At 47.4% G+C, this 15,905-nt stretch overlaps 1 protein-coding gene across 1 annotated transcript; it reads left to right on the forward strand.

The window, feature by feature from the left end:
- The first annotated feature begins 9,910 nt into the window (after positions 1–9,910).
- On the forward strand, positions 9,911–15,598 carry KCNK15 (potassium two pore domain channel subfamily K member 15). Its single transcript, XM_084645303.1, has 2 exons — positions 9,911–10,596; positions 14,600–15,598. The coding sequence occupies exons 1-2, from the start codon at positions 10,314–10,316 to the stop codon at positions 15,514–15,516; spliced, it is 1,200 nt and encodes a 399-aa protein (XP_084501429.1). The 5' UTR covers positions 9,911–10,313; the 3' UTR covers positions 15,517–15,598.
- Positions 15,599–15,905: the final 307 nt, after the last annotated feature.

Genomic DNA, 15,905 nt, shown 5'->3' on the forward strand with positions numbered 1-15,905 from the left:
GATGGATCTAAGTAGTGAGGCTGGTGGATTACTTTTGCTACTACGTTCAGAGAAGATTATTGCAGTTCTCTCTCTTGTAAGTCTACTGTTGAAACCATTGGGTCATTAAACAATGCCATCCAGGCATCTGCTACAACAGGAGTAGATCTTTGTCCAGCAACAGAAGCTACATTTGGATCAATCAGAGAGCTATCCATTGAAAAAGTACTGGAAGAAGCAAAGACTTCAGTCCAGAAGTTGAAGGCATTTATATTAAATGAAGGCATTTATATTGAATCCTTATGTGAAGAGGACAAGAAGTGTTTGTTAAGACAACTGAAAAAGTACACAGACTTGATTCTTAAAAAATCTACAACAGCGACTTCTAGATTCTACTCAACCTCTATGTAGCTTTTACTGATCCCTGTCCTACAAAACACTGACACTTGAGTGGAGTGAGGCACTACAAGCAATGGGGCTGCCGTGGGATCAGGACAGAATAGAGAATTTTAACACAGAGTGGAATATCATACAACGAATGAATGAAGATTTGTCTTCAACTTCTTTTTTATCTTCCCTAGTGGCTCGACCTGATCTTTGTGGTTTCCTAGGATGAAAGAAGTAGGAATTCATCTCTTGCTACTCCCAGTCAGTTGAGTGTTCTCATTGACTAGAATTGGGTGTTCTGAAAGAAGTCACCTTCTGCCTGATCATGTGAATGAACTAATGAGCATATCAATTGAAGGAATGGAAGCAGCGGACACATGAGAGGCCACCAAAGATGAACACACTGCATTCAGTAAGTTCATTAACAGAGTTGTGCAAAATTATAACAAGAAACCTAGAAGGATGTAGCTATAGTGCTTCATAGAAGGCTTGAGTAGCCAACTTTAATTTGTGTGATGGTTTTAAAACAAGAGTTAAATCTAATAAAATGGTCATGAAACATTTTTTCAGTTTTTACTATGGTGCCATACAGCCCACCTTCATCCTCACGGTCTCACTTCCCATTGGCCTTGACACCCCCCCCCCATAAATTTGAACACCCCCCCCTAATTTCAATTCCTGGGGAAAACACTGCAAGCAACATACGGGATGCAGCTGCATTGAAAGGGTTGTGTGACAACTTGCAGTACTTATTTTCAGTCAATAAGGGAAATGTTACAAGGCAGACAACTCAAAACCAGTCAAACCAACACAGACAGAGATCAGGTATGCTCATTGGTAGGTGCCTGGAGAGGAAACCAAATAGGGCTGCTCCTGCTGTCTCAGCATGAGGGCTGGTCATGGGATTAAGGAGTCTTTACACACAGACTGAAAAGAGAAGATAAAGTTAGCCATGGCATGTGGCCAGTAAAGCCTGGGATGAAACCCCATATTCTAGATGACCCTAAACCTCCAACTGCCAGAAGCTGAGAGTGGACGACAAGGGATAGATCACTTGAAATTGCCCAGTTCTGTTCATTCCCTCTGAAACATCTGGCATTGGTCCCTGTCTGAAGACAGGATACTGGGCTAGATGGACCATTGTTCTGACCCAGCATAGCCGTTCTGATGTTGAGGGAAGGGCTGGGAAGAACATAACTTTTTTGCCTCCACACAGTGTGCTGCTCCAGTCTAACCAGACTGTAACTGGTCAGCTGTCAGGAGATAAACTCGTCCCATTCCCTCGCCAGTGATGACACAGGGATTTCAGATACATGGATCAAATCTCAACCTTCTCTGGAATTTCTAAGTTTAAAGTAACCGCTAGTGGAGGAGTGTTTAAGGGTTTTGTTGTCATGACTCAGAGACACCCCCCTCACGAGTTACTCCCCTTCTGCTTTTCTCTCTACTTACTTCCACCCTCCCACCTCGCTGTTTCTACCTCCCCTTCCCCGTTTCTGCTTCTTTTTTCCCCTCCTCCTAACCACTGAGAATCATAAAATACTAACACTCCTGTTACTGCAACTCTTGTGGTGCTGCTAAGAGCTGTGGACAAGTCACAACTAACATCCCCAAGGTAATTGGAAAAGACCATCTAAACCCCTTGTTTGGATCTTAGTCACCTTAAGGAAACCAAAGAAGGAGATGCGATTGAGATGGGCACCAAAGGTCTGCCAAGTTTGGTCTATATGGAGCCTTGTGAAAGCACTGAGGATGACATCAACAGGAAGAAAAGGAAGCTGGGTGAATTCATAATATGTGGAGATGAGGTTGTGTTTTATGCCTGGAAGCAATTTCCAGCTTGATAATTCTACTGTAATCTGCATTCATAATATGTTTATACACAGCACCCTCTTTATTAACTAGTTGGTCTTTCCGAATACTACGCTGAGCAAAATGCCTGCCCCTATCTGGACAAAAGCTCATGAAGAGACAGCAGGAAAAACCCAGAGGTGACAGTAAGTTAAGAGGTCCCTTGAGGAGGAGGCCACTGCAGTGGCTTGGATGCCAAGAAAAACTCTATGATGAGTTATTGCAGAAGCAAGTGCATCTCTGCACTAGTTGAAGACCAGTATAGTGGGAGCCTCAAGTGACCTGGAACATGGCCCCTAGGGCAGACTGTGAGCCACACCCAGAGTCTGAGCCGCGAATAGACATGTAAGCCTAGGACAAATGGGAGGTTGGGATGTCAGATTCCTGATCTAAAGACAAGAACTGCTAGGCAGGATCAAACCATTGATCCATCTAGTCTGGTGTCCTACCTCTACAAGTGGCCTATCTAGTCCAGTACCCTGTGTCTGGCTGCTTCAGAAGAAGGTGAAAACCCAGTATAGTACACAATACACTTCAGTATGCAATACTACCCACTGGGGGGGAAGCAGGAATTACATCCTGTGCTCCCAGCTAGTGATCATCTCATGTCATGTTGCACAAGGACTGATAGCTCTTGGAATTTGATTGGAGACAGTGTAACTGCAGATGCAATTGTTATTCATATGACGGTCTAATCCTTTTTTGAAATTTACTAACCCTTTGCTTTAATAATATCCTCCGGCATTGTGAGTATAGAATCTCGGTATTTAATTCGGAACTGCTGGTGCTTTTGCTAAAATTAAAAAAAGCAGGCATTTGTGCACAAAGATCAAACCATACTGAGACAGGTCTTTAGCTTGCTTTAGAAAGACATTCAGGAGTAGACTTTCATGGAACTCAGTGGAGCTATGCTAACTTACTCCAGATGAGGATCTAGTCTTCATAGTATAATTCAAATATCAGTGCCTGGTCTTCAGCCCATTGTAACCTCTCCCATTGACTTCAAATGGAGTTGCAGACACTCAGCCCTTCTGAAGATTAAGCCCTAGGTGTTTCATGTTAGACATCCAAAAACAGAGGCAGCCAAAATTAGAGGTCACTTTAGAAAATTTGGCCCTGTGTGATTTGACTAGGGCTGCATAATGTGTTAGTGGCAGAACGGATTGGGACTAAAATTCAGGACTCCAGCATGCCAGTCCTGCACTGCACCACGACATCTAGCTCTACCTCAGCTACCCATCTCCATGGGACATTAATCCACGGCATTTAAATCAAAGGGGAGGGGTTTCTGTAAAGCAAACCACCTACCGGTTTCATTATGCGGCGTAAAGAAGTGAAGGAGAAGGAGCTGCAGGAGTAACACTGATTCAGAGTTCATCTTTTATTCTGTAGCTACCTATTAGTCAATATGAAGATGTGCCTTGTAAATAGATACAGCTCTCCATGGAGTACTAGTGCTGTTTATGCTCTGAACCTTCTAACAGTCCAAAGGGGTGATATCCCTCACTGGCAATTGCCAGGGACTAAATTTAAACAGATGCAATTCTGGCCTATATTTAGAATGCATCAAATTAGCATCTTTCAACAGTGAAGGTTAAGCAGCTTTGTTTATTCTAATCCATTAGAACCAGTAAAGCTTTTTAATAAACTCGCTGCCAGAATAGACTTATTAGACACATTAATTAGATGCTGGTTTTAAAACAAATGAGGTTTGACTTTGCCTTTCATCTCCCCCTTGGTAACTAACAGGTTTTTCAAAATTCATCTTACAATGAATGGAAAAACAAACTAATTGTGTTCACTAAAACCTGTCTCATTACAACAAAAATACATCATTTATTCTTTTGTCCTACTCTCAGAGCTCGCTCTCTCCCTCTCTGTGTAATAAAAAAATAACAGACATTTAACCTCAGAATGAAACAACTTGCTGGAAACCAATGATAACATGCTTTACCTTGCAGGGCCTGATTCCACCAAGTGTGTATGAGCCTGATCCAAATTCCATTGAAGTCAAGTTGACTTAAGTGGGCATTGTATCAGGGTCTGAGTGTGAAACTTCCATTGAAACCAATGGGTATTGCAGCATCAAACCCACAAAAGCAATGTGGTGCAGAAAGCAATTTAAGCTAGGTAATGCTGCTATGCTCCCCTCATGGAGGAAACGTAAATGCACTGCACTCAGGTACTATTCTTGTATCACAAAGGTTTCAGAGCTTGCAATCTTCCATATTATTTTCAAAACAAACGATACAAGTGAGAGTGACGTTGATACAGTTCAAAAGACACTACCAACATGTGTTACACCTTTTAAAAACCCTTGTTTCTTCTCCCTCCCTGGCATGCATTACCCGACTTGTTATGGAATGGTAGCTCATGGGAACAGGTATGTGTGGGTTGTTCTTATAGTGGTTTGCTTGTTATGGGCCTGATTCTGCCACTCTGGTGCTGAGTAGTACCTTACTTCACAAGCAGTCCCACTGATTTCACTGAAGCTCTATATGGACTGAGCTTATGCAAACAGGACACTGACTCAAGGAAAAAACCAAGCTGCCCCCTCACCACTGTCAAAATGGCTGGACTGTGTATCATGGTGTTGTTTACAGAATGGTCCTGATATTATCTTCCAAGATTACATTACATCACTGGCCTCTGTTTTTAGCAACTAGAAGAATAGCTGGCCAGGTCTCTTCAATTATTAACACAACAAGAAAGGGCCACAAAGACAGCTGGAGATGTAGGCAGGGCTTATGTAGCACAAGACATTGTAAAAACTGGGATTTATTTAGCGTGGTCAGGAGAAGATTTAGAGAGGAAATGATTGAGAAAATCTAAATTATACAGGACCGAACTGATCAGAACTGGGTAAATATAGATGCTAGCCCACCAGACACACCCCAGTGGTTTTAGCCATAAGCATTCCATAAGGAGAGGAGAGGGGATCGCTAGGCTTTGAAAAGGCCATACTTCAATATCATATCATCACTAGCCAATCAATGTTGGCTATTGTGGCAACAGACTTCTGGACACATAAAACACAGATCTTTAAGCAGTGATGTTACCGAACCAGCAGCACTTTTGGGGCTCAGAGGGAGGGTGGGTGGACAAAATCCCTCACAGAGCTATGGTAAAGAAACCCTCTTCAAAATACTGACCCTTTCTCAGGAAAGCAGAACAAATGGTAAGGGCTCAGATTAGCCCAAGGCAACCTTGGATGTGACACTACTATTAAGGCAACAAGAAAGAAAGGTAACTTTCTTCATCGGGGAGGTGCGGTGTATGTGTATGTCTCATAACACTTTAACAACGTGAATTAATGAGGCTTTGCAGCACCAAAGGAGGGAGGTAAGAAATGTGCTGAAGGCAGACAGCTCTGGGGTGGAATTCAGCAGCTAGTTAATAGCACGCAACAATACTAAATAGCTAGATTTCCCCCCCCCACAGCCTCATACACTGCACTCTCACTTGTATTTGGTGTTCCTCACTTCTTGCCCATAATTGCTATCTCCAACAGCATGAGATTGAGAATTATCTTTCTATTTTTAAAAGTGAAACATAAGGAATACAGGAAGGCTCAGGAAATGGAGCCCTTTTCCTCTTGCTCTTTGATTCACAGCTGAGCCAGTTCAGAGTGGTTGGAATTCATTCCCATCTTACATCTGTCCTGAGGCTTATGTGAAATGAACTGGGGGCTTCAGTCAAGTTGCCAGCAGGCAAACGTCCACACAACCTAAATCAACTTTGTCACAACTAGCACTTTGTTGGCAGTCTCAGCCTAAGGCCAAAGCCAGAGGCTGACCTTCTCTCTGACCCTCTAGAGGTGGGGTGTCATTGTGCCTCAGTGGGTCACAACTGAGGATGCCAAATGCAGGACAAATCATAGGTGCCGACTTCTCCCTCTGCCTGGTGGGTGCTCAACCCCCATTTGCCCCACCCCCATAGTCCCCTTCCTGCCCCCATTCCACCTCCTTCCCCCAAGGCGCTGCCCCTGCCCTGCCTCTTCTCCACCTTCTCCCCGCTTCTCCCCCTCCCTTCTGGAAAGTCCTAAGCGCTGCCAAACAGCTGTTAGGTAGTGGGCGGGCTGGAAGGGAGGAAGAGGGAGGAGTGGGGATACGGCATGCTCGGGGGGGGGGGAGGAGCTTGGCTGTCGGTGGGTGTGGAATACCCACTAATATTTCCCAGTGGGTGCTCCAGCCCCGGAGCACCCACAGAGTCGGCACCTATGGGACAAACTGCTGAGAAACAGGGCAGACGCACCCCAAACTGGTGGTTATTTTATCTTTACTTTATACCAAGTCAGGAACAAAAGTAAACTTCTGTCTTGGCAAACTGGTTAACAAAAAGTCAAAAGTTCAGTATCCTTAGGCATTCCAGCTCTTGGCTCACCCCAGACACCGGATTCTATGATGAATGGTTACTGAAAACCAATTTAATCAAATATATGGTCTTCTAATCCCAAGATATGAGCCACTTAGCCAGGTCAACATATAACTCAGATCTTACCCAATAATCATGCTGATGCCAATCCTTTAGTAACTAAAAACTAAATAAATAATAATAATAAAAGAAAAGAAGAGAGTTAATAAATCATATGCAAACAAATACTTGCAAAGTCCTTATCTCAGGCTTGTAGCAGTGATGAAATAAACTGCTAGCTTGTAAAGCCTCTCTGGTAACTTCCAAAAGATTGGAAGGCCTTCAGTCCATAGTTCAAAATGCTCCTTTTTGTTGTAAGTCCAGAGAATCATGGTAGGAAAGAGACAAAATGGAGATATCTCAGGGGCCTTTTATATCCTTTGCCCTGTGCATGGAATTTTACTGTCTCAAGCACAGCTCACAGCCTCTGTTTCTGGAAAGTTTTACTGGCCCAAGATGGAACCCAGGGTTACCCGGGCATATCACATGTCCTTACATACTTTGATGACTCACAGGGGCAGCCATTGCCCATATTCTTGTTGAGGCATCCACAGGAAGAGCTATCTGGGCCCATTGTTAGATTGAAGTGTCCTCAGTGGACCATCAACACATAGCTGTCTGGCTCTATATAACTTTTATTGGGTGGGTGCTACTCAGGAATGCGACACATATGTAAGTGTAGCAGGGTGGTCACCCGCTCTTGTCCTGAAGAGCTGAAAAGCCAGGCCTTAGAGAGGGCTGGGGGTCTGTGGGCTAGAAGCTGGGCTGAGTGGGAAAGTAGCTGCAGCTGGGCCACACCCCAATCAGGGCCCAGCTGGCCCTTATAAAGGCTGGAGAGAGACAGGCTAGCTGTGGGGGAAATTCACCCAGGGGATTTAGAGTGAGGCAGGGCTGGGGAAAGGCCTCAGGAGCTGGGAAGCTCTAGGCCAGCAACTCCCCAACCCCAAATAGGTATTGGGGTTGCAGAGGGGTAGCCTGAGGTTGGGTAAAGGCAGCCAGTCCAAACCCCTTGTTGTCTGTGATGATTGGCTTTTACACTACAGTCTGCCCCAGGGTGTGGGGCTAGATGGTGACTGGCAGTAGCCATGACTGTGGGGATAGTGGGTGAGGGTTCCTGGGAGTGGGGGTACTGTCAGGGGGGCAGCACCCAAGGTGAGGGACTGGGGACCAGTAGTACGGTGGATCACTGGCCTGTGGAGGGTACTCTGGGCTGGAAATTGAGCTAATTCCCAAGGATGCCCAGCAGGAGCTGCTGTTGGGTGAGTCTGCATGCTTACAGTAAAATACAAATCCACTGCCAATATTCATAACTTTAGATACAAAGATGATATATGAATATAAACAGGATAATTTTATTTAGCAAATCAGAACTTTTCCATTGACACCTTACACGATATACTTTGTACAAGGTAAAAAGAAAAGGAGTACTTGTGGCACCTTAGAGACTAACAAATTTATTTGAGCGTAAACTCACAAAAGCTTATGCTCAAATAAATTTGTTAGTCTCTAAGGTGCCACAAGTCCTCCTGTTCTCTTTGTGGCTACAGACTAACATGGCCACTACTTCATACAAGGTGTGTTGCAATTGTATAATGGTGGCAATATCAGCTATATAAATGGTCAGATTTAATCATACAGCATCAGAAACATAAATCAGCACTGTTACAACTAGCACTTATTGGCAGTCTCAACCTAAGGCAGAGACTGAACTCCTCTCTGACCCTCTAGAGGTGGGGTCCCTCCAAGTTAGGGTTGATGTGTACTGGTGATGAAGGCATGCGGGGGAGCTAGCATTGCAGTATCTTAGTCAAAGCAGACTTTGGGTATATTTGATCTGGGATGGAAACATTTAACCTTAGCTATTTGGTTTTCTCCTTCTGTTCCCTCTGCTTCAAATAATACAGCAGCAGTTATGATCATCTGATATCTAGGACTGGTGAGAAAATCAGAAAAAAACATGTTTTGGGTTGTTTTGTTTTTTTAATTGTGGTTGATTCCATATTGTCGCTAATTGTAAAGCACTACCTCCCTGGTGAGTCCTACCAAGCAGCACCCCTTTCGCTTCCCACATCCAGCACTGCTACCCTAAAGAGTGTTTTAGCTGCAACATGCTTTCTCCATGGCTGCATACCCAGCCTGGGTGAATCCTATGCCACTTCAAAGCTACCTGGATCCTGAGGCAAAACAGGGCAGCTTGGCTGCTCGCACTCACATCAGCATCCAAAACACTCCTTCAACCTGGGAACACTGCCAGAAAGGTATGATCTTGGGCAAAGTTCCTGCTTTATATAATATTTCCAATAAATGACCCAGAGCCAGGCCAGCCTTCATGAAGTTAGAGGGTAGGTGAGAGTGACCCAAGGTAGAAAGGCTCCATGAGGAGTCCTACTTCCGAGTTCTGGCTTAGTAACACCAAATGGAGAAAGGTCACCTCTTCCAGTACTCAGCAATGAGCCTCAGGGTAGGTCAGAGAAAAACTGATTTTGACCTACACAGCCCTAAATGGTTTGAGTCCTAGCTGCATGGTGCAGCAGCAGTGTGACCAGCTGAAGGCAGTGCAATAATAATCCTCAGGTGTGAATGGGATGGGACTGGTGACAAGTTCCTCTTCACAGTGGCAGGCCCTCTGCTTTGGAACCACTTTGGCTATGCTCAGGCAGGGGCTGAGAGCGGAAGCAGCTATTATTTAAGCCTAGGGCAGGCTCAGTGTAGCGGGGACGTGGGTTGCCATGACACATTTGTAAGGTGATGCCACAGTGGGGGCGGCGTGGGGACCTGCTCCCTGGTTGGGCAGAGCAGTGGAAGGTGCTGAGGCAGCAGGTGCCCCTGAGCAGGGGGGCTGGAACAATTCCTATCGTGGGGGTGCTGAGAGCCATGAAGTGAGCTGCAGCTCAGGAAAGCTCATGCTCAAATAAATTGGTTAGTCTCTAAGGTGCCACAAGAACTCCTTTTCTTTTTGCGAACACAGACTAACAGGGCTGCTACTCTGAAAATTGACCCAAACTGTAATCCCTGGATAGGCTGGAAATCACTTCAAGCCAGGAGGTGCAGCAGCAGCCCCCGCACCTGTAGTCCAGCACCTATGCGGCCAGGAAAGCCTGAGGATGCGGGAAGAGAAAGGGCTGTGGTTCTGGAGGGGGCGGTCCGGTCCGGTCCGGTCCACCCAGCCGGCCCGGGAACAGCCGCAAGCTCCTCCCCCCCCGCCCCCGTGCCGCTCCCCGCTGGGAGAAGCGCATCCAGCTGCGTGCCTGGGGAGGGGGGAGCACGCAGCGGGAGGAGCAGCCGCAGGCGGAGCGGCTCCGGGACCGGCCCCCCAGCCCTCCCCTGGTGCGGGAGGAGGGGACGCCGGGGGCCCTGCAGCCGGCGCGTGGGCACCGCTACCTTCCAGCCCCTGCAGCAGCACCGCGCAGCGGGGGCTGGGGACCGGCACCTGAGGGTGCTGCAGGCGGCGCGGGAGCCGCTGCCCGGGCTCTGTGCGTGCAGCCGGTGCAGGGGGGGGAGCCGACACCCGCCGGCCGGTGCATGCCCGCTGCAGGCACGCGCCGATAACCCGGGCCCAGCGCAGTGGGGAGCTGGCGGCCGGTGCATGCGGCAGGCGATGCCCGCCGGCCGGGGGCTGAGCAAGCCGGCGCTGGTCCCCGGCGCGGTGCCCCGGCCGAGCGCCCCCCAGGCCGCCCCACGCCATGAAGCGGCAGAACCTGCGCACGGTCTCGCTGATCCTCTGCATCTTCTCCTACCTGCTGGTGGGCGCCGCCGTCTTCGACGCGCTGGAGTCGGAGGGCGAGAGCGGCCGCAGGCGGCTGCTGGAGCAGAAGCGGGGCGAGCTCCGCAGGAAGTACCGCTTCTCGGCCGACGACTACCGCGAGCTGGAGCGGCTGGTGCTGCAGGCCGAGCCGCACCGCGCCGGCGGGCAGTGGAAGTTCGCCGGCTCCTTCTACTTCGCCATCACGGTCATCACCACCATCGGTGAGTGCGGGGTCGGGCCGCCCTCCCGGGCACCGGGCCGCCCCCCCCCGCCTGCCCCCGCTCCTCCCCGGGCACCGGGCTGTCCCCCCAAGGGCACCGAGCCCCTCCCCCGCCTGCCCCCAGCCCTCCGTGGGCACCGGGCCGCCTGCCTGCCCGCCCGCCCCTATCCCTCTGCCCTCCTGTGCGCCGAGCCGCTTCCCACTCTTTCTGCCCCCACCTCTCCATGGGCACCGAGCCGCTCCCTGTCCCCCCCATGGCACCGAGCCGCCCCCTGCCTGCCCCCATCCCCCTGCCCTCTTGAGCACTGAGCTGTCCCCCGCCTGTCTCCACCCCTCCATGGGCACTGAGTCACCCCCTGCCCCCCCCCCCCCGCTTACTCATGGATGTGTTGGGAACACTGGGGCATGTCATGCTCTGTGCACCTTCCACCCATTCCCTGGCTCCAGCATCAGGCTCCTTCCCTTCCTGCAAAAAGACTCTTCTGCTTTGCTCCTCCTTGCCCTGGTGTAAGGAAGCCCCATCACATGCAGTCATGGGAACAAGGTTTTGAACAGCTAGGAGTTCTTATCCCCACTGTCTGCCCATGATGTCCTTATCTCTGCTTTCAGATATTATGCTAACAAGACTCAGAAGCCACCTTTCCCCTGGTGTGCAGTGTGTGATGTTACCTCGTTCTCATATGCAATAAACCCAATTGCCTGCACCTACCTCTGTGTGGGCACTGAGCACACCCCTGCTGCCTGCACCCCCACCTCTCCATGTGCACTGAGTTCACCCACACTGCCTGCACCCACCCACCCCCTCCTCGGGCAACGAGACCTCATTTGTGGAAATGGGCAGCCTTTGAATTGTTGCAGGGAGCTAAGAGGAACTTTAATGTTGGAAATTGGCCAAAGAATTTAAGTGTCTTCACCTTTTCAGAGAGGTGTGTAAAATCAGGTTTACCAATTCCAAAGCGGAGGAGCAACAGGGACTGGGAGGCAGCATCCATGGATTCCACTCCCTGCTGTATTGCTGACTCAATGTGACCTCAGTTTCCCCATCTGCAAAATGGGAATAATAATAATTGCAAAGTAATATCTAACTCTCTGGTACTTTCGCCAGTGCTCTGTGATGATTACAAAGCTATCTGAGATCCTATGATACGCGGGGCTATGAAAATGCAAAATATTATCAAAACATTTATGCAAAATGTGAGTATTCTCACAGTCACATGACAGTATACTGTCATGGCTAAGCACAGGCCGATGACTTCATTGCAAGCAGTAGCAAAAGGGCTGCAGGGAACAATGGGAACCCTGATAGGAAAAAGCCTATTCCTCTCTATGGGAATGTACAAATGTGAACATTTTAAAAGGTGCTCCATTGAGAGAGTTCTCCAGGAACAGCCTGGAGGCCGTCAGTACAGTGCATGAAACCCTGACCCCAGGCAAAATTCCTAGTGGGGCCTAGATTCCAGCCATATCTTCTCCTCAAAGCCCTGATGTTTGATTGTAGAAGACCTACTTTCGGGAGCCTTGCCAGCCACCACACCTTTGAGTCTCATTATAAAGTTCCAATGCCCCTTTGCACTGGCTGAGCTGAAATTATTACTTGCAAGTGTAGCCTTAAGCCGGGAACCTTGAGATCTAATCCCAGCCATTCACCGTCGCACAGTCACCTTGGCTAATTGCTTAATCCTTACAGAGGGTAAATTTTAGTGGAAAGATGTAAAGCCCTTTCACAATTGAAAATCAGAATGTAAGTGGTAAGTATTTTACTTAGTTGATTGCACACATTCCCTGTGCACAGTGATGGATTTAGGGTGCTTTATTTTAGGGTATGTTTACACTGCCACTGGGAGCAAGCTTCCCAGCCCAGGTAGACAGACTTGTGCTAGTGGGGCTCAGGTAGTGCACTAAAAATAGCATCGTGGACGTTGTGACTGGGGTGGCAGGTCTGGCAGTCAAGCCCACCCATCCCCTGAGTCTGAGTTTGGGTGGCAAGCCCGAGTCTCTGCCAAAGTTGCAACATCCACACTGCTATTTTTAGTATGCTAGCTCGAGCCCCACTAGTGTGTGTCTGATGCACCGGGAGGCTTGCTCCCAGCTGCGGTGTAGGCGTACCTGTAGAATCTTGCTGACAACGTTCAAATGGATGGAAGTGTCCGTGATCTTCAGTGCCCTTCCCTGTGGTCTCAGGGCAGAGCAGAGAGCACTCTTTACTCAGCAAAACGTTTCATCCACATTTATGTCACTGGAAGAGCTGTGAAAAGTTCTGAGAGGGAAAAATTCTTGTCAAGTCAAATCCTAACCAAAATGTTTGAAGTTTTGGATGAACTGAAAGGCAGAAATATTTTTGCGGTTGAACAAAATGTTTCATTTGACCCAAAAGAGAACATTTCTGTCGATTTCGAGCAGTCGGCGTATCAGTGTTTACTCTCTCATTTCCTTTGTCGATTTGAAAGCATCAGTCATATCCTCTTTTAAGAGTATTGGGGGGAACAACAGCTATTTCTCCACCTCATTGCTGCTTTAGATCATTATTTACACCTTTGTGTTCCCACAGCGTTCTCATGTATCCTAGTACCTGGTGATTGCTGCTAAAGGTCTAGTAGCTTTCTATGTCACTCAAGTCCTGATTCCGCTCTGTGTTCTGCAACAGGTGCTTGTTTGATTGTATCAGAGTAAATGACGAGGTAATTTTAACTCATTTGATCTTAATGTGTGTTTACACAAACAGTGGGAAGCGAACTCTCTCTTAGAATATTGCAGTCATGAGTTTACCACAGTCAATTATGCAACACCTGGTCTTGCAACCCCATCCAGTTTCCTGGAGTGGAAGGTGCAGTTGAGAATCTACCAGAGACAGCTGTGTGTAAATCATCTCCTGATTAATCCATCATTGTGATCGGACAGTTTCCCTAAAAGCTCTGCCCTGTGCAACCGTACGTGAAGCCCAGTCATGGTATTGAATGAGAACAAGAAAGAAAAAGAATGTCTCCTGATGAATATTTTTTCCATATTCTTCAACTTGTTTAAGTAACTGGAAAAAGTGAAATTTTAAAATAATTGTTTTCAAAAATCCATGCAGCAGTGCAGGGAAACAAACTGGCTCTGACCCTGCTTAAATTAACTGTTGTTCTAGGATGTAAACATGTCCACAAAAGAAGCTTCCATACCTATTGCCTTCTCAATATAGTTTGTTTTTTTTAATGAGGCCTCCTGCCCCCATAGTGGTTACTGCAGGATACAGTGTAATTCTCTTTTGTGTTGAGTTTTACTTCTCCATCTGGGGCAGAGATCACAAATTTCAATTAAGCTTATACAGCTAAGATCAGGACCTCAGTGAGTACCTTGTTCTTATCCTACTATTATCATGCGCCTCCTTGCTTAGTACAGCAGTTCCAAACCTCCAAACAAGACAAGGAAATTAAATCTTAATCTGTGTTGGTGAGGATCGAAAATACAGCACTTCATCCTTCTCTGAGCTCTGTAGGGATGGGGTCAGCTCATGGTGCTTCAGTGAAATAAACACTTTGTATTTAAAGCAATAGAGTGAAAATGAAAGTGCCTTTGGTCTGATTCTCCTCTCAGTTCCCCTGGCATAAATCAGAAGAAAATACATAGAAGTCAGTAGACTTAAACCAATGTTAAACCAGCCTGGGAGGAGAAGGCGGCCCTGTTGGTCTAATCCTGCCCATCGATACTCCAGAGCAAGCCCACAGGCTATCATGGGGTGCAAGTGGGGTAACTTTAACCCTTTTAAAGACTAAATGAAACTCCATCCTTTAGTGTACTCTGTTGTGATTCAGAGATCAGCATCGGTGACCCGTAGGGGAGCATAGTCCCAAATCTCAGTAAGCACAAACCATGAGTGCACAAATCTGTCTGCAAACATTGCTCCCCCCCCCCCCCGCAGAAACTCATCTGTCAGCGATGGAATTTGGCCTGCAACACTGACATGGGATGCCATTGCTCCTGTGTGTTTAAGTAATGCCTGCCTTTCTCTCTTTCTGGTGCAGGTTATGGACATGCTGCCCCAGGCACAGATGCTGGCAAAGTTTTCTGCATGTTCTATGCAATCCTTGGCATCCCCCTCACACTGGTTATGTTCCAAAGTCTTGGGGAACGCATGAACACCGTAGTCCGGTTACTGCTGAAGAAAATAAAGAAGTGTCTGGGCATGAAGAAGACTAACGTCTCTATGGAAAACATGGTCTTAGTAGGCTTCCTGTCTTGCATGGGGACACTGTGTGTTGGAGCAGCTGCCTTCTCTTATTTTGAGGGCTGGACCTTCTTCCATGCTTACTATTACTGCTTCATTACGCTGACCACTATTGGGTTTGGGGACTTTGTAGCTCTGCAGAAAAACGAAGCTTTGCAGAAGAAGCCACCATATGTGGCTTTCAGCTTCATGTACATCTTGGTCGGTTTGACTGTGATTGGTGCTTTCCTAAACTTAGTAGTTCTTAGGTTTTTGACTATGAACTCAGAAGATGAGAGGCGGGATGCAGAAGAGAGGGCATCCCTGAGGAGAGTCAGGAACAACATCCATCTGAAAGCTAAGGAAGACAGTAAGAACAAAGATGCTATTTTTCTACCCACAGAAGACAGGACAAGTCAAATGAACCTCATCCCACTGATGCAGGAAGATGCTGATAGACCAAGACGCCATTCTTCAAACTCCACTGCCAGAGTCCCTTCCTTCTGCACGTGTTTGTGCTACAGACCGCGGCTGTGTGGGAGCCCTGCCCCCTCCCATCCAGAGACCCTCAGCTGCCACACCAATCCTGTTTACTATAATTCCATTTCTTACAAAATCGATGAGGTCTCCCTGAGCACAAGGGATCCCACTGGTTTCTCCTCTCCTGGGAGCACTTTATCGTCCAACAGCCCCAGCTGCAGGGAACACCTCCGCCTGCGAAGGAAATCCATCTAAATGTGCATGCTCGTTGGGAATTTTTACTCTGAACTGTATTCTACTACTGAAGTCATATTTTGATGATAAATTATTAACTGAGGTCATTGTTATTACTCTAATTTCTTCTCCTCTCGCCTGCTCCCTATTAGAATGGCTTCAACTCCAGCAGCTGCCAGCTACATAATATGCTGCCCAGCAATTTGTTTTAAATTCCACTGATGAATAATTGTCTCTTTTAGCAGGAGATGTCAGACCATGTTACACTTTTTTTTTTTTTTTTTTTTTTTGGCGGTATATTCAGGTAGCAGGGATATATAATAGCTCCCGACAAAGCACAGAATCTGATGGCCTGTCTGTAAGACAGAATTGTTCCCTTGGAAATGGCTTACAAAAAAACCCCAGACCTC

This window comes from Lepidochelys olivacea (genome assembly GCF_965140295.1).
Source record: "Lepidochelys olivacea isolate rLepOli2 genome assembly, chromosome: 13".
In the NCBI taxonomy this organism is placed as follows: domain Eukaryota; kingdom Metazoa; phylum Chordata; order Testudines; family Cheloniidae; genus Lepidochelys; species Lepidochelys olivacea.